General features: G+C 37.3%; 1 protein-coding gene across 1 annotated transcript; it reads right to left on the bottom strand.

The window, feature by feature from the left end:
• Nucleotides 1–3,931: 3,931 nt before the first annotated feature.
• On the bottom strand, nt 3,932–16,062 carry CCDC196 (coiled-coil domain containing 196). Its single transcript, XM_025392635.1, has 10 exons — nt 15,881–16,062; nt 15,624–15,776; nt 14,209–14,305; nt 13,395–13,445; nt 11,635–11,712; nt 11,350–11,433; nt 10,768–10,827; nt 10,260–10,401; nt 4,319–4,377; nt 3,932–4,132 (listed from the first exon to the last, which is right to left on the bottom strand). The coding sequence occupies exons 1-10, from the start codon at nt 15,928–15,930 to the stop codon at nt 4,013–4,015; spliced, it is 894 nt and encodes a 297-aa protein (XP_025248420.1). The 5' UTR covers nt 15,931–16,062; the 3' UTR covers nt 3,932–4,012.
• Between the last annotated feature and the right edge of the window lie 1,285 nt (nt 16,063–17,347).

Here is a 17,347-nt window from a genome sequence, read left to right as displayed (position 1 = left end):
TGGCTAACACGGTGAAACCCCGTCTCTATTAAGAAATACAAAAAAAAAACTAGCCGGGCGAGGTGGCGGGCGCCTGTAGTCCCAGCTACTCGGGAGGCTGAGGCCGGAGAATGGCGTGAACCCGGGAGGCGGAGCTTGCAGTGAGCTGAGATCCGGCCACTGCACTCCAGCCTGGGCGACAGAGCGAGACTCCGTCTCAAAAAAAAAAAAAAAAAAAAAAAGAAAAATCAAAAGCATCGTGCTTTTCTACCGTTGTTCATTGGTTTCCATTTAACTAAAATTTATCTTAAAGCCCAGCGTCCCCAGAAAAATATTTTTCCTTAAAAAGCAATGTACAAAACAAAACTTATTTTGTTAACCTAAGTAATCTCATTTTCCCCAGGTTGACTAATAATTGGGGGAAATGCAGTTTCTAGGAATGTTTATATCATGTTTTATACTTAAAATGAACCTTAAGTAAGTTTTCATGTTAGGAATCATAAGTGAATTTGTGAAAGAAGTAGAGAAGATGGATTTTTTAGTTGGCCTGAAGATTCTCAATTTTACCGTGTAATAATTATATGTCATATGTATCTGCCTGTGCATCTCCTGCCGTGAATTGATTGGTTGCAGAGCAAGCCTCCCTTTCCAGCACAGGACCTTGTTCTCTTCCCATTTCCTAATATTTGTTGACTAAATACAGAACATATGAAGCAATAGGGACTTTGAATTGGTAGCAATGCAGGCTCCTTCCAAGGTGCCAGAGGGACTAATAGAGATTTTACTTGTTGCGCAACAGATTACAGAAGCCTCTACCAATAAAAGGAGAGACACCATCTAAGGTGGCCATTGTTCACATAAACCACACTAAAACTAGATTTTCTGCCTGGATCTATGAGTGTAAGGCAAAATGTTGTGCATTGTCGCTTCCCCTCTTTGACTATTGTAATTCTAGACTAAAGATTAAAGTATCAAGCTGTTGTTGGCCTTATTTCATTTAGGAAAGAAGTGTGACAAACATTACTAATCACTTTCTGGCAATGCAGAAAGGCAACTTTTTGGGGTAGAATGTTAGCCAATATCCTCTACATAGCTAGAAAGTCAAGATAAAATAAATGAGATAAGCTACAAAAGTAGTCTACCCAAAGTTATGATTTGTAAATGTATTGCTGGTGGAACAGCTTTTTCCTCAATTGACCTTGAACTTGAAAAGTATTGCCCATATGGGGTTAAGGTTATCAGAGATTTTATTCTCAGAGGAATATAATTAGAATATTATGAGTACAAATAAAACTATAATAATGATGTTTCAATCCCAAGTACTTTTTGATTACTAGTTCAGTTTACTATAACTTGATTTAGAGATAGGAATACCCTAAATATAGACAATATAGACATATTCCCACCAAGTTGTAAGGTATAGCCCTCTCTGTAATTTAATATTGGATGTATCAGTTAATCTCTAGGGAGTTTAAGTTGCTTGAATAACTCTCTGACCTTTTGAATAAGTTGACCATATGAATTTGTCTGTACTCACAAAACTGAGATCCATTTCCTGGATTCATTGAAATGCAGACACTCATGAGGAGTCACCCAATCTAACTGATAACTTTATGCTGCCCTTATGAAAGTCAGAATCCAATATGAAGTCCTAAAGACAAAGTAGAATAACAGGCTATCCCAGTTTTGTGTTTTGAAAAAATGGAAAGATTTGGAACATTTGAGGGAAAGATGTTAAGCCTGACTGATAATGAACATAGAATGTAAATACTTTGACAATGGCAAATAATTCACTTTTTAAGAAGTTACAACCTCAGCTACCAAGTAAACTACTTTATTCCATGTGTTAGTTAAAAAAGCAGGGGGGGACAGGTCATATACTAATCCAAACTCATTGTAGTGGTTAAAAAACAACAACAACAACAACATAATTTTAAAACATTCAAATGATAGTCTTTTAATTTAATTTTAAAATTCGGAATCTAAAGCCCTAAGGTTAAATGACTAGTTCAAGGTAATCAGTAGTACATTCAGATTTTATATTTTTATCTTTTGTTCTCATTGCTCCGTCTAATCCAATTGACTTGGAAAATCTCTCAGGACTGCCAGAATCTCCCAGGGACTAAATAAGTACAGTGATGGCTTTCTTGAAACGATATAAATTACATACTCCACTAACTCAGTTGGTAGAATATGAAAGTAATCACCTCAGTGTTTAAGAGCCCATTATTTTTGTGGTTAGGAGAGGAAAGATACAAGTTAGATTGGAATATGAACTGGCAGTATTAATACCTGGGCTCCAGTAACCAGCTCTGGCTCCAATTAACTGAAGGAATTTAGACACCTTTTCAATGTATCTGAACTCCAGTTTCCTTTTTTGGAAAGCAAAGGAAACTTTATAGTTATTTAAAGTTCCTTCTAATGCCAAAATTCTGTGATTTCTTGTAAACCTTTTCCAGTGCAAAAGTACATTTAAAAAATTCATCTTTAAAATGCGTCTTTAAAGATTTAAATTGACTTTGAGAAAAAGAAGATTTTGAATTGGCTGGCTCACTTTGCTTATTACCAGAAAGTATGAGGGATTCCTACAGATTATGAAGTGTTTTGTGACAAATCAACTCTTATATACTGACATGAGATAGGAAATTAATGACAACTTAGAGGAGAAGAAAATATCTGAAGATCTCAGGAACTATGATATAATCCAGTGGTAATTTACACAAGGCAGGACATCAAGAGACCTGGGACTTGGAAATTAACTTTCTGTGGCCTTCTACATGTCATTTACTGAGCCTCTTTAAAATACTACGCACTGTGTTAGGCAGTCAAATGAAAAGATAACGAGATAGAATACCAGGTTTCAAAGAGCTCACGACCTTGTGAGGAAGGTAGCTGGATAAATCAATAATTGCGATAGAATTCATTTAGTGCTATGACAAAAGTAAGAGAGCCTAGCAACAAGTCTCAAACCTGATTGTACATTAGAATTTCCTGAGAAGCTTTTAAAGCATACGGATGCTTTTGTCCTATCGCTCAGTTACCATAATTTAAATTATCTGGGGTGGGACCCAGTAGAATGCTATTTTTCAAAGTTCTTAAGGGGATTCCAGTACACAGCTAGGATTGAGAATTAGTGGGATAGAAGGGCAGCACATTCAGTCCTTAAGACAAACAGGCAGTGGTCATAGCTACAGGATAGAAGTGTCTTTCCACTTTGTGCGTGGAGCTAATAGAACTCATGATACATGGGGAGAGAACTGTAAATATTAACAGTAATGTGGAGCTCAATGTGGAATGTATGAGAGAAGGGGTACATAGTGAAAAATGAGACGGAGAAGGTAGACAGGAGGCAGATCATTTATGGTCTGTGAGGGACCTTGGACTTCAGCAAGAAACCAGTAGGGGAGTGACATGATCTCATTTATGTTTTATAAAAGATAGCTTCAGTGGTACTGTGGAAGACGAATTAGAGGGATTGGAAGCAGGGAAACCAATTAAGAGGCTATAGTAATCCAGGCAGGAAGGAGGGCCTAGGGGAAAAAACAAAAACAAGTAAAAAACCACAGTGGTACTAGGAAGGTGGATGATACTCAAGGAATAGATAACAAGGTGGCAGAATCAACAGGGCATTTTGATGTTTTTGGTGAGAGAGTGAAAGAAGTCTGTGGTATGTAATTTTACTTATTTTGTGCCTACTTTTGCTCATTTCCCAGTGGTGGATCTGTCCACAATTACATACTTCAGAAGTGGAGGGGAGTTCCTTTTTATGGACTTAGTAAAAACATATTGTACAATGTGGTTGAAATGTGGTCACTTCAAATCCAAAAGCTATCAAAATAATCAGAGGCTGTTTACAATCCCTAAATGACTACATTCCATACATGTTTAAGGCCAAACATTCAACATTTCCACCCAGATTGGTGGGGGGAGAGAGGGAAAACAGCACTAAAACAAAGGTTTGAGAGATTTTAATTAACACAAATGGCTATGCCTTGTCTTTAAATCTGTCCAAAGCAAATGGAGTGAAAGCCTGCTAATTCTTCAGTGCTTCATCTGACAGTGACCTCAGAAAAAAGAGCCTCCCTCCTGCATCATCAGGCTGACTTCCTTTAGTTCCTTGTTGTTCTGTGTAGATCTTTGCTCCCAGAATTCTCTAAGACAGGAAAAAACAGAGGAAAAAGGACAGCTAAAATATTGAGTACCCTAGCACCCACTTTGCAAATCTCCTAAAATATTAAATTAGAATATATGTTAAGCAATGCATTCCAAAAGTCTATACCCACTATCTATTCAAGCCCTTAAAATGATTTTTGGTTTGTTTAAAGAAAGTAGTTCTCACCACCTGGTGTTCATTTCTGCCAGTAGTCACTCTGTCCATAGTTGTAGTGCCCATAGTACCTAAGGGAAAACATTAGGAAAACAAGAGCTGCTTTTGAGGAGGGAAAAACAAAAAAACAAAAAACTAGTTTTGTTTTGTTTTGTATCACTGTGGGTATTAGCATTGATGTGAATTTTCTGATTTTTTTTTTTTGAAAATAACTTTGTCAAACATTATTTAAGAAGTTGGAGTGGCAGACTATTTTTTCTGTTTAGAGCTCATGTCCCACAGGGGGAAAATTCATTTAAGAATTATATGCAAGTAAATAAAAAAGTGGAATAATAAGTTATGTGTATATATACATACCCTCAGATAAACCAGATAGATATATTTCACAAAAATGGTCAATTGTAGATAGTGGAGAGTAAACAAAAGATAAAGATGGGGGAAGAGAAAGAGGAAGCATAGAGAATGGCAGGCGTAGGGTGAGAAGGGGAAGGGAGGCAATGAAAAGGAGAAAAAGGGAGAATTATAGGGTGCTCAGTAGGACCCATAGTAAGTCTGTCCTAAATTAGAGTTGCCAGACTTAAATATGGGACTCCCAGTTAAATTTGAATTTTAATATAAACACCAAATAATGTTTCATATATCTCATGAAATATTTGGGACACACATACTACAAATTATTTGGTGAAATTCAAATTTAATAGGGTATCCTTTTTTTATTAGCTAAATATGATAACACTTTCCTAGACATACTGCTGCACTCCTGAGTGGATGATGCCCACAAATTATGGAATTTGTTGTCACCCATTAAAATAATATTAATAAGGGTACAGTTTATTTTGTCAAGCTTCAAAATTTATATTTAGGGGGAAAAAAAAGTTTTTCTCCCCCTGAATTTCTGTGAGGTCTTAAAGAAGTAAAAGAATGACTTAGTTTAGAAATTAACTTTATAACCTATTAATACCATAAACCTAACTTTGACATTCAAAAGGTTCATGTTGCCTCAAAGCTTGAAAAAGCCTGTACTTGAAAGCAACAGTACTACTTATCAAGGACCCGGATTTGAGCTAGCTGTGGTTTTCCGCCCCTGCCTTTCAGCATTTTAGCTTAACACTACTATTTTCCCTTCAGCAGCACCTGCTGAAGTATAGTTCAGCCATCAGGAAGAAAAATACTAAAGTGAAGTAAAGGTTAAAGCCAGGAAGAATGACTTGCTTTCAGAACAGAAGGAGTTAGAGAGTAAATAAGGTTTCAAGAGTATTCATTTCCCACCTCGCTGGGCTTTCATCTGAATTTATAAGTGTAGCATAATACTCACAACCAACCTTCAGGTTTTTCTCAGAAGACCTCAAGGAAATGCTAAGAGTTGGTGGGGATTGAGGGGAGGAGAGAAAAGAAAAGCTGTCAGAATCAAATGTCTTAACACAAGTTATATCATTGCTGAAGATAAACCTCTTCTTTAAACACCAGGAGATATGATGGGAAATTCAGTTGAATTTAGAGATTGCTTAGCACCTGTGCTCTCTAAGCTAGGTGACTGCCAAAGTCCACAAACTTGCTTTCTGGACTCTGTAGAAGTTAGGGAGGGCCTACAATACACCCTGAGTCAAATTATAATTTTACACTGGTGGGAAAGTAAATCCTTTCAAATGTCACCTGTCTCCAGAAAAATCAAAAGTAAAGACTTCACCGTAGGTGTAAACAGACTAAGTGATGCAGCATGCCAAAGATAACATGGATGATGGTAATGCCACATCCTGGGCATCAAGGGAATTCAAAAGTAGGGATTTGTTAATGTGTAACAAAATCAGTAATATTAGCACAGGATTGTATTTTGCCAGCTACACAGATCATACCACTGCAACTTAGCCAACCAGCACATAGGACAGTGGGAGGAGGAGTTCTTGGCTAAGGGTACTGAGGTAAACCCTTCCTCTACTTGGAAATGCTTAGAACAGAAGAGCCTGTACCCTGATTTATTGAGAGGTGTGTCCAAAATTATATTCTGCCCTTTCTCTAAGACAGGTTTGTGCAGTTCAATTCTTTTGAAACTAGAGAAGAAGGAACACTGTCCTATAACACTATTAAGTATACAAACTTCAAATAAACACCATCTTTTATTTTTCATTTTAGTGCCCCAGTCACGTGATTTATCTGTGGTAGAAGGGAACACTATTCTACAAGGATTGTGGAGGAAGTGGGCAGTGACTTTTTTGAAATGGAGAGAACTGTAGTACAGGGAGTAAAATACTAGGTAAAAATTATGCAACAGAACACTGAGTTTAACATGGTCTAATCAAGGCTGCCAGTAATATACCTTGCTGCCAAAAGACCGTGTGATAAAACATCAAGAAATTTTTTCCTTTTTTCGTTTGATACATAAATGTGGCACCTTTTGTCCTGAGAGTAATGGAAGACGGATCTCTCCCACAGCATTTCATGGTTCCTGAATTACCACTCTGTGGACTTGAAGCCTGGATGTGGTTGGTGCCACCTACTGGGCTAAATGCAGAATTACCAATCTCCTGCTCAACAAGTTAACCTTAGGGAGTATGATTCTTCACTGGGAAGATTATACATTATAAACAGATAATAAATTTGTATTCAAATTATAGCGTTTAGATCTAGAAGAGGCATGAAAAGTCACATACTTTTACACATCCATTTTGTAGCATAATCTAGCAAATAAGGATTGAATATGGAGCCAGAAGCCTGGCTTCTCTGAGCTTGTTTCTTGTTCTATAATACCTTTCATAGAGTCACTGTGAGGGTTACACAAGATATTAAGTTGTTAACATACTCCATGTTAGTATTGTTTGTATTTTTAAAAACTGAAATTAAGTGACTTTCCCAAGTCATATAACTGGTGAGCCTCAGAGGAAGGCCTGCAACTCATGTGTGTCGGTCTAAATTCATGCTTTTTTCCTTAAATTACAATTTGCCAAAATTTGATGATGAGATTATTTTAGGTGGCAATTGGGATAAGTTCCAGTGTTGGAACGTGGCATTAAATACTATAAATCACAGTGAGAAAATTATTGCCTTTTCAATTATTTCAAACTTGATGGCATCAAGGAGAAAGTTGCAGTTTGGTGCTGGCTTTCTTTAAAATTCTCTTTTTTTTTTTTTTTTTTTTTGATATAAAGTCTTGCTCTGTCACCCAGGCTGGAGTGCAATGGTGCGATCTCAGCTCACTGCAGCCTCTGCCTCCCAGGTTCAAGCGATTCTCCTGCCTCAGCCTCCTGAGTATCTGGGACTATAGGCATGTGCCACCACACCTGGCTAATTTTTTGTATTTTCTTGTAGAGATGGGGTTTCACCATGTTAACCAGGATGGTCTCGATCTCCTGACCTCATGATCCACCTGCCTTGGCTTCCCAAAGTGCTAGGATTACAGGCATGAGCCACCGTGCCTGGTCAAAATTCTCTATGTCTTTCTAATCTCGCTTCCTATAGGAGATAAAATAGATCTCAGGCTTATGTATTTTTATAGAACATTAAAATCTTGGTTTTTTGTGTGTATTTATTATGAAGTTTACCTTCTATTATGGAAAACTATATTGATTCTTCATTTAAAGTAGTAATAAAACTTTTACTTTCAAGGAATGCATTTAGGAAACTAAAGAAATCAGTGTAAACAGCAAATAATAAATAATAGCCCCAGTGATACACAAAGTTGGAAAATACTACAACACCTACCATTAAGAAATTATTACTGTTGGTATTAACTTCTTTACATAATTACTTTTAAAATCCTTTATGAAGAGAATATTTGTCTTCTTTTCAATAATCAAATACTAGAGGTGAAAAAAATAGGCCACATAACCAAAATATAGGACTCCATTAGATTTCAAATCCACTTGTGCTCAGACAAACCTATAGAGTTTGAACACGTGTGTTAAAAAATGAAACTGGCCCATAATTAGTGCTAAATGAATGCAGAATCAATATAACACACTGATCCATTGCCTGTGGCTACATTAATCTGTGGTAACTAAGCAGTATGATACCCTATCATTTAATTCTCCAGGAACATAAAAGGAAAGCAAAGAAAAGAAGGTGTGGATCTGTGGCTGTTCCAATTCAAAGTTGATTCAATGTTTTACATGCAAGGGGAAAAAATATCTCCTGAAACAATCAAGTTGAATGGAACCCTTATTTACTAATTTAGACTTAATTTAATTCTGGAGCTAAAAAGCTTTTGGCTCTTTACCCTATAGATCCCTTGAGATGACCTTCAGCTAATTTTTAATGAAGTAAAACAGGGACCTATCTGTCTTCCTCATAACCCTCTTCTCTATCTTTTAAATTTGTATCTTAATGATTTAATACTGCTTCTGGTTGCATTCCAGGTTTCTTTCCAATTTTATGCTATCCGATTATTATTATAACATAAGTTGAAAGAAAAATATGCATGGAATACTGCCTGAAGGATAGTCAGTCCAGTCTTCTAGTTTTCTAAAATTTACCTGTGGATCAAGCCAGACCAGGGAGTCTTATGTACCTGAATCAAATCATCTTGAGTCAATTCATCACTTAAAAAAATTCAGATTAATATGTTTTTATCAGATTATGCCAAAGAACAGAGGAGAAACAACCTAGGAAATTTGGATTCTGAATTTATTTTGAAATATTGTTGAAGACATTGGCGACTATCATCACACAATGTCCTGCCCCCATTATATGGTCCTGGAGGAGAAATTTCTCTCAGATTTCAACACCAGGAAAAACTGTTTCTCCTGAGCAATTAATTGGTTTGTTGTTATTTCATGAGTTTTGCAAATCCATGTTTCTTTTTACTGGAAAATTCAGAACCAAATTTGTAGCCTACCTCTGCCAGCTGTACAGTACTCCCATTATGCATTCTTGTGTATTTGCCCAGCTTCAACTTATTTTCCCTTTTATTTGATTTACTCATATATTTATTTAACCCTATGTGTTGACTGTGATTTTTATAAGCTGTTTAAGCCCTTTACAGAATAAGACTAAGAAATTAGAAACATACACACTGATACTAATAGAACATTGTCATCCCTTGGCCATGATTGCCCATTGCCTGTCCCTTTTAAAAAATGGAGTTCATATTCATAGATACGTGAAAATTTAAGAACCTTTTCCCTGTCCTCAGAGCCACCCCTATATTCTATTTTTTAATGAACTATATTATTTTCTCTAATATTGCCATAAATTCTGTGGGGAAATCGCTGAAACTCTCAGAGGGACAACTGGATGAAATTCACAACCATTGTCAGATGTCTGTCTCCTTGGCCGCCTACTTTGAAGTAGCAGAGTCTATTCCAGCCAGATTAATAAGATTAAACAATTCTAATTCCTAGAAAAGGGGATGAGGTGGAAAGGAAACATATTTTATTGAGTGCTAACTATGTATCAGCTACATATGCTAAGTATGTAATATATTACTTTATCTTTACAAAGGAAAACAATTCTCCCAGAGAGAATATTTGCCTTAGTACATAAGCTTCTGAGTCATAAAAGTCATGATAGGCCGGGCGCGGTGGCTCACACCTGTAATCCCAGCACTTTAGGAGGTAGAATGTGGGTGGATCACGAGGTCAGGAGTTCAAGACCAGCCTGGCCAACATGGTGAAACCCCGTCTTTACTAAAAATACAAAAATTAGCTGGGCATGGTGTTGCATGCCTGTAATCCCAGCTACTCGGGAGGCTGAGGCAGGAGAATTGCTTGAACTGGGACCCAGGAGGCAGAGGTAGCAGTGAGCCGAGGTCGTGCCACTGCACTCCAGCCTGGGCAACAGAGCAAGACTCTGTCTCAAAATAAATAAAGAAATAAAAATAATGAAAAAAATTGTTACTGTACTACTAACATTTAACTTACTATGTGCCAGGCATTATGTTGCTCACTTTACAAGTAAAGGTCTCCAATATAAAACAAACAAAACAAAACCTCAAACTGTGTACCTGGGCTATTCTACCTACCTTGGGACCCAGGAAGATTTAAAAATGCTTGCATTGGCTCAAAATTCTGCTGCAAATACAGTGATAATTTCAGGTCATTGGCCTTCTGGTAGTTCTTCAAGGCTTCAATTCTCAGCTGAATCACTTTGCCATGAAAATCATTCTGAAAAGAACATTTTCCAAAACTACACATATAGGATTGGCTTCTCTGAATCCATTGTTACCTGAATCCTCTTTACTCAGAAGTTAAAAAGTAATTCCATCATGCTCAGTCTTTAAAAGTTGGGTAGAAAGTATTTGTTATTTTTCCCCATTTAGAATAGAACAAAATCAAGAACATAGGAAGAAATACCATTTATTCCAATTTCAGAGATAGGTCCCTTCAGCTATCTTTCTATGACACATTTGTTTTAGCAGGGCAATTGGTAATCTAGGATGTGGGGACTGGGCTTCACAATATGCAGCTAAAAGCCTTTGTATTATATGAATGAAATTGCATCCTATATCCAGCCTTGGAAGACCTTAGTACCTGAAGGATGTTGTTTTGTTCCTGATACTTGACCCATTCCATTTTCCTCTGTTGCTTTTCCTGGTGGAAGAAAGAGCCTCTGGGTGACAAAGTAAATTGAGATCAGAAATCAGTTTTCTCAATATGCTGCAAAAGCCTTATAGCAAAATTATAGTGTCACAATTTACTATTAAATTGACTTTAACTGCAGGATTCTCTTAATTGGCCTCAACTGTACAAGCCACCCTCTAAAAGCCAAATGAATAGAGTTATTTTCTGTTGGTGAGTTGTTTATGGGAAGATGAGATACAAACATAATATCTGAAAAAACTGAATACATTTTCAAAGACAAATGAACAGGAGTTCTGACATCATTTAGCTGTTGCAGAGTTATCATTGTTGGTATAGCTTCTCTCACTTTTTCCTAATATGATTTCCCAGAAACTTGTGATATCACTCTGACTTAAATATAGTAACACAGGGGAACCAAATCTATAAAAATTGGTCCAAGAGCACACCATAGCTTGGGCAAATTACTGCAACATTAAAGATTTCTAATTTACTAGTTCTAAAAGCCATTACCATTCAGAATGGCTGTACTACCTTCCTTATATCCTTCACTTTCTCTGCAAATGATTTCTCCAGTTCACTCTCAGTCTTCCTAGGTGATGAGGGGGATTTGGGAGCCTGGGATGAAAGAAGAGAGCTAAAGGAATAAGAGGTTCCAGGAAAGAAGTGCAATGTCTCAGCAGGTCATAAATCTAATAAACCCTAAAAACCCAGATCCTACCTATCTGCCTACCCAAATTAGCCCTGATTGTCAGCAGGCTGTTTCCAGCGGTGTGACATTGACGATCTTGAAATTTTAAGTACATGCAGTCCACTTGCCTTTCCATCCTGCAAGTCTGCCTTGTTTTTTATCTGTGGTGCTTTTTGTTGATCACTGAGTTCTTCTGCCTCGAATGTCTGTGGAAAGACATTTTGGCAAAGCTTTAAAGTAGTGGAAATTAAAGAGGGAAGTGGAAAACCAGTATGGGTCAAGGCTTTGGTTCCTGCCTGTCAGCAGCTTCTCAGGGCCTGGCATGAAAAGTGTACTACCAAAGGGAAGTCAGAATGTAGTGAGCCCTTCTTTCATTTGGTCCCTTGAGTGTACCTTATAGGAATGAAAACTATTAGCTGGACCCTTAGCCAGTCACTACTCTAAGCTACTTACTACATTACTCTACTTATTTTCCTTACTGTACTACATTACAGATATTCTCATTTAATCTTCACAGTTCTTTGAGGACCATTTTTGTTTCCATATTATAGATGAGAAAACTGAGACTTGGAGAGGTTATTTGTTTAGGGTCACACAGCTAGGAAAGTACAGAGTTGGAATTTGAACCAGATCTTTCTGATTCTGAAGCCTGTGTTCTTGAACACTAGGCTTGCTGCTCTTCTCCATGTCTTCTTACTAAAATACGAGTAGCTAAAGTTGATCACGAGTTAAGTGTATGGATGTCCCTTTTGAGAGCTCTGTAGAAGCTGGATTTAGATAGAGGAATTGTGCTGGCACATTTCCTAATACAAGGACTCAAGAATCCAAGAACTAAAACTTCTAACAATTCATAGAACTAATTTGTAACTGCCCACAAGAACCTGGAGCACATCTCAATACGAGATGCAGGGCTTTAAGGTATTCTGATTATTTGTGGAAAAGTGAGATAAAAAAAAAAAAGACAGAGATCCCACTATATACCTGTTTATATCACAAGACACAATCTACTCTTCTAGTTGCATAGTCTGTGAAGAAGCACTTGGGTCCCAAGGGATTAGTCTTGGACAAAGTCTTAGACAAGGAACAAAGGAATTCCCTGTCCCCTTCCCCCTACTCCCTGGCTCTGGTTTCCCAGCAAAAGGTCCTAATATTTTTATCTTAAACAATGCAGTGATTGTTGTAAAATTATAGGGTCATTAGAATTAGGTATTCATTTGTTTATTCATTCAACTTACATTTATCGATTCTCTACTATGTTCCAAGCATTGTGCTAGGAGCTATAGATTCGGATAAAGCAATCAAGATACTGAAGGAGCTTGAGAAGATACAGAGGAGGCAGGGAAACAAGAAACAATTTAAAAAGTAATACTACAATAATAATAATTTTATATTATAAACAGTGCTATTGAGCACATGAGCAGAGTTATATAATAGAAAAGAGGAGAAAGATGCCCTACTTTACATGGAGAAACAAGGATGGCCTCTCTAAGGAGATGACATTTAAGCTGAGACCTGAAGGATGAGAATGAGCCAACTATGAGAAAATAGCATTACAGGCAGTAGGGAAGACGAGCAAAATCCTTGAGATAGGAAAAGGCTTGGCATAAAAAGTTGCATAGAAAGCAAGGGAAGGACATCTATGAGAGGAAACTGAAGAGTGGGCAAGAGCCAGATTATGCCACAATTAGTGGCTGTAAAGGTTTTTCATAAGAAGAGTAACATGCTTTGTTTTAAAAAGTTCACCTTGTCTAATGTGTAGAGAATGGATTGGAATGAGGCATGGTGGAAGCAAGGACATGAAACAATGAGGATGGGGGCCAGAGGAAAGGGAGGTTCTTTGCATTGTGATCTGTAGGGCAATGCTTTCAATAGATCCTTAGAGGCACACCTTGTTCCATAGCATCTCCATTTCCTTCCGAAGCGTCTTATTTTTCCTTTCCTGTTGGAGGGGGAAGAACCAAACAAACAGAAGCATGTATTTGTCCAGCCATTGAAGTGGGTTTGGAAGAAGTTACTAGATAATGGTGGGAAAGGGTCCAGGGACATAGTAAACCACAGAGGAAGGCAATGAATGGGTCTAACCCCAAATCCAGGTCTAACTCCAAATCCAACATAAGAGATGTTGGTGGTGGTGATGATGATGATGATGATGATGGTAAAAAAAAAAAATCCAAGTTATTTTTTAAGTAATAACTTTAATTATAATAATCGTGAGATAATATCTATAGAAATGAGTTCCTAACACTTAAGATGTTCTTATATGACCATTTCTTGGGGGCTTAGATCATTAATTTTAATTCTTAAGATCTTTTACATTGCTGATTAAAAGAAAATCTTATACGAATCCCACAGAGCAAACTATTTATTTTATTTTATTTTGATAGGTGTTTTTCTATTCTTTATAGCAGATATTTTACTATTCTTTCTGAAACATGAAGAGTTAATATGGTCATATTCATTAACTCCCTAGATAAAAAGTTTTTAAAAGTCAAAGAATAGAATTTTTGCTAGCTAGTCCTGTTCTTCCCAACATTCCATCTGACTCCCTTTGGGTCGCCCTGGACTTTCTAGATCAAGGAGATATGTGTGTTGGAGCATCGGATGCCAGAGATGAGTACTCTGTCTTTCTCTCCACATCTGACACTGCAATGGAATTGATCCCTATTCAGGAGGCTGTTGCTGGAGTACCTCCAACTTCTTACCAGGTTCTGTTTCATCTCCTCTGCTTCCTTAAGGAGCTCCATGACCGAGGATTCCTCACACCCCTTCCCTGCCATGATCTGCCTCATGATCTGAAGACTAGAAGAAAGAGAGGCATCATAAAACACACATACCTCCTTAAGGGTAATACTGATATTCTGCAACCAGTCAGAAAGTACTCTACCATGAAAGTTAGATGGGGACTGAAATCTCAGGAGTTATGGAAGCCCTTCTGGTAATAGAAGATCTCTATAACTAAGATGTTTCCATTTCTAATTGACATTTGCCTATCTATGTGCTCTAGAATGAATTCTTTGCTCTTTAATGCTTAAAACTTAGGTCTCCAACAGCCAGGGAGAGTCCTTTCCACCCCCTCGGAAGAATGTTGCAGTGTGTGACTTTTGGGAGAAGAAGGGGTAATTCTACCCCCTCTTTAAGAAGAGGTTGAAGAACCTGCTGTCTTCTAGGATAAATCCCAGAGTTATTTCCTAACCCATCTCTGTCCTCTGTCCACTTTCTCCCACCTCCATGCTTATTCATATAAGAACATTTGAGTCTATTGGGGAAGTCACTGATATCCTTTCGCAGCCCCAGAGAATGCAAGCCATTCAACTAGAACAAAATCTGAATCAAAATCAAGTCTTTGTGAGAGAGAATATTCCTTAAAGGCATAAATTATTTTATGTTTGTGTTCTTGTACTTTTTTCTCCCCAGTTCTAAGGAGAGAACACAATTCTAAGCCTTTGTGTTTCTTGCTCTGAGAGAAGTCTGTGTTGCTGAGTTGTAAGCAGCTGGTGCTTGACCACAACTTTCTGCCTGGGTTTTGTTCTCCAAAAATATGAGTCCTTTAAGATGCTTATGATAAGGATGTAGAATAAAGGTAGACTCACTGAGGTGAGATGTTCTGAGACTAGAAAGGAAACAGTGTTTGTGGGTCTCAAGTACAGTGAGTGCTCTGGTAAAGGGTTAAGACTTCAGCTGCCTAGTATATTTAGAGAGGCCGTGCCTTAATTCAGAGGGCTCCTAGGCTTAGAAAATACTGCCATTCCACTGCTTGGCATAGAAAAAGCAGAGTTATTTATTCTAAAATGATCATGCACAAGAAAGCATCTGTGTGACTGTGGTAAACTAATGCTATTAAAGGCCTTTCACTATTTCTTGGATGGGCAGCCTGGGGAGGAAGAGTTATAACTTGCCCCATGAAATAAGGGCTGAGTCATGTTTAATTTACTAAAAGAAAATAAAGGATTTGTTGTCACCCTGACTTGGTAGTTACAAATTCTTTGCCTACTACAGCTGAATTTCCAAACCTTTTAGTAATTGATAAACCAAAATTTGTAAGTAATTATTCCCAGTCCTATGGAGATTAAGTTCTCTAGCCTTTTTACCTCTAGGAATCCAGAATAAGAGCCCATACCTCCTTTGTTTTTCCTCCAAGTTAGACATTAACTTTTGGAATAAGAGGTTGTTTTTATCTTCTAGAGGTTTGAGCATCTCTAGCAGTTCCTGCTTCCTTAGCATTAAGTCCTTGTTTAATTCCTTCAAGTAGTTGTCATCTATTTTAGAACTTCTGTGGGAAGAGGCACAATAATATCTGCCTTTAGCCTGGGTTGAGAGAGAGAGAGAGAAAGAGAGACCCTCTTTTCTATTTAGCATCTTCCGTCAAAGACTCACCTTATTTTTGAGGGCAGGTAAGATCCTGGAGAGTTTGCACCACTTGTCATCTTGAAGGGTAACTTCTAAGAATAAAGAGGCCTTCCTGAAAATATGTGCCTTTTTTCCTATCCAGTTAAGTCATCATTTTTGTGCTGCTGTTCTTGAAACTCCTGCTGCAGTGGACTGATCTTAGCTACAGCGAGGTCACAATGGCCCTAATACCACATAATCAACAAGTCTTTAAAGTAATTTCAACATCAATGGCAATTTGTTGACTGGAAATACTAACTACATCTGATCAGTTCTTGCCTTAGATCTAGCCAAATGACAAAGTTTTATTCTAAAGTCTTTGAATGAATGGGATGGAATCACATCATATCTACATTATGGAATTCCTTTTGTGTTAGAAAATGTTGGACTGTCAAAAACAACTCATCAACACCTTCTTTCATGGCAACAAACCTCTGTGAAATGCCACTATCTGTAAAGCACAGTGACAGATTCTGCAAGTAAAGAAAAGATAAAGACACAGCATCTACCTTTTGGGGGCCTCAGGAGGAAGAAGGAATACTTCTAAGAGACTTTTTTTTAAAAAAAGAGGTCAAACTGGCAAATACAAGGTATGGATATAATAGAATAATATAATATATGAGCCACTGTCATTATTTTTCAGTCTCTAAAACTTGATATTACATAATGGCAGGTAAAAGAATACTGGACATGTAGCAAGAGGATTTAATTTGTGAAAGATTCATATCATCAGTATGTCCTTCCATAACCACACGCTTTCCTGAAAGATTGTATAATAATTCTAGCCTCCCTTCAGGATTTTCTGGTTCTGCTTCTATTTTCTTCTTTATTATAATCACATTTCTTTTGGACCTTAAGATATCTTGTCTTCATCTATGTCACTTATTGGAAGATAATCCAGTTATACATTTGTGTTTTTCATGCCCTTTAAACACAGTTTTAGAGCAGAATTTTTAGCGAAGGTCTCAAAGTGAGTTAAGTCATGTCAATGTCAAGTATTAACTGAACACTTCCAGCCATTTTCTAGGGGTATTCTCCAAAGTAACTTAAACCTTTGTCTTGTGGGAAACATTAAAGGGAGAGTATTGTAATGGAAATAACACAAGATTTAGTTTGTCAGACTTTGGTTTGGATCTCAGCTTCACTGTGCGTAGTGGGCTGCTTGTGAGCAAGTTACTAAATTTTCTGAGTCTTAGTTTCTGCTTTTGTAAAATTGAGAATGGTAATATTGACCTGAGAGGTTCGTTGGGAGTATGAAATGTAATATTATATACAGAGCTTGCTTCATGTTAGGTGTTCCCATTTTAGTGAGTTTGTGTTTATTTGGTTTGGGTTTAGGATTGCTTAATGCCTCAATTAAGTGGTCAGATACAGAAAGGTGATTTATATGAGGCTAATGAAACTTAAACTTTAGAGCCCTTTATTTTCACAGACCTCTTCCAAAGGCCCTGAACC

This window comes from Theropithecus gelada, chromosome 7b (assembly GCF_003255815.1).
Source record: "Theropithecus gelada isolate Dixy chromosome 7b, Tgel_1.0, whole genome shotgun sequence".
NCBI classification, from domain to species: domain Eukaryota; kingdom Metazoa; phylum Chordata; class Mammalia; order Primates; family Cercopithecidae; genus Theropithecus; species Theropithecus gelada.
This window is presented reverse-complemented; position numbering and strand designations above follow the sequence as displayed.

Coding starts and splice junctions, on each gene's coding strand:
- CCDC196 (XM_025392635.1), bottom strand. CDS start 15,930: ATGACAAGTGGTGCAAACTCTCCAGGATCTTACCTGCCCTCAAAAATA. Junction 14,306..15,623: donor TTGGAGGAAAAACAAAGGAG/GTATGGGCTCTT, acceptor TCTTTCTTCTAG/TCTTCAGATCATGAGGCAGA. Junction 10,828..11,349: donor AAGTGAAGGATATAAGGAAG/GTAGTACAGCCA, acceptor TTCTTCCACCAG/GAAAAGCAACAGAGGAAAAT.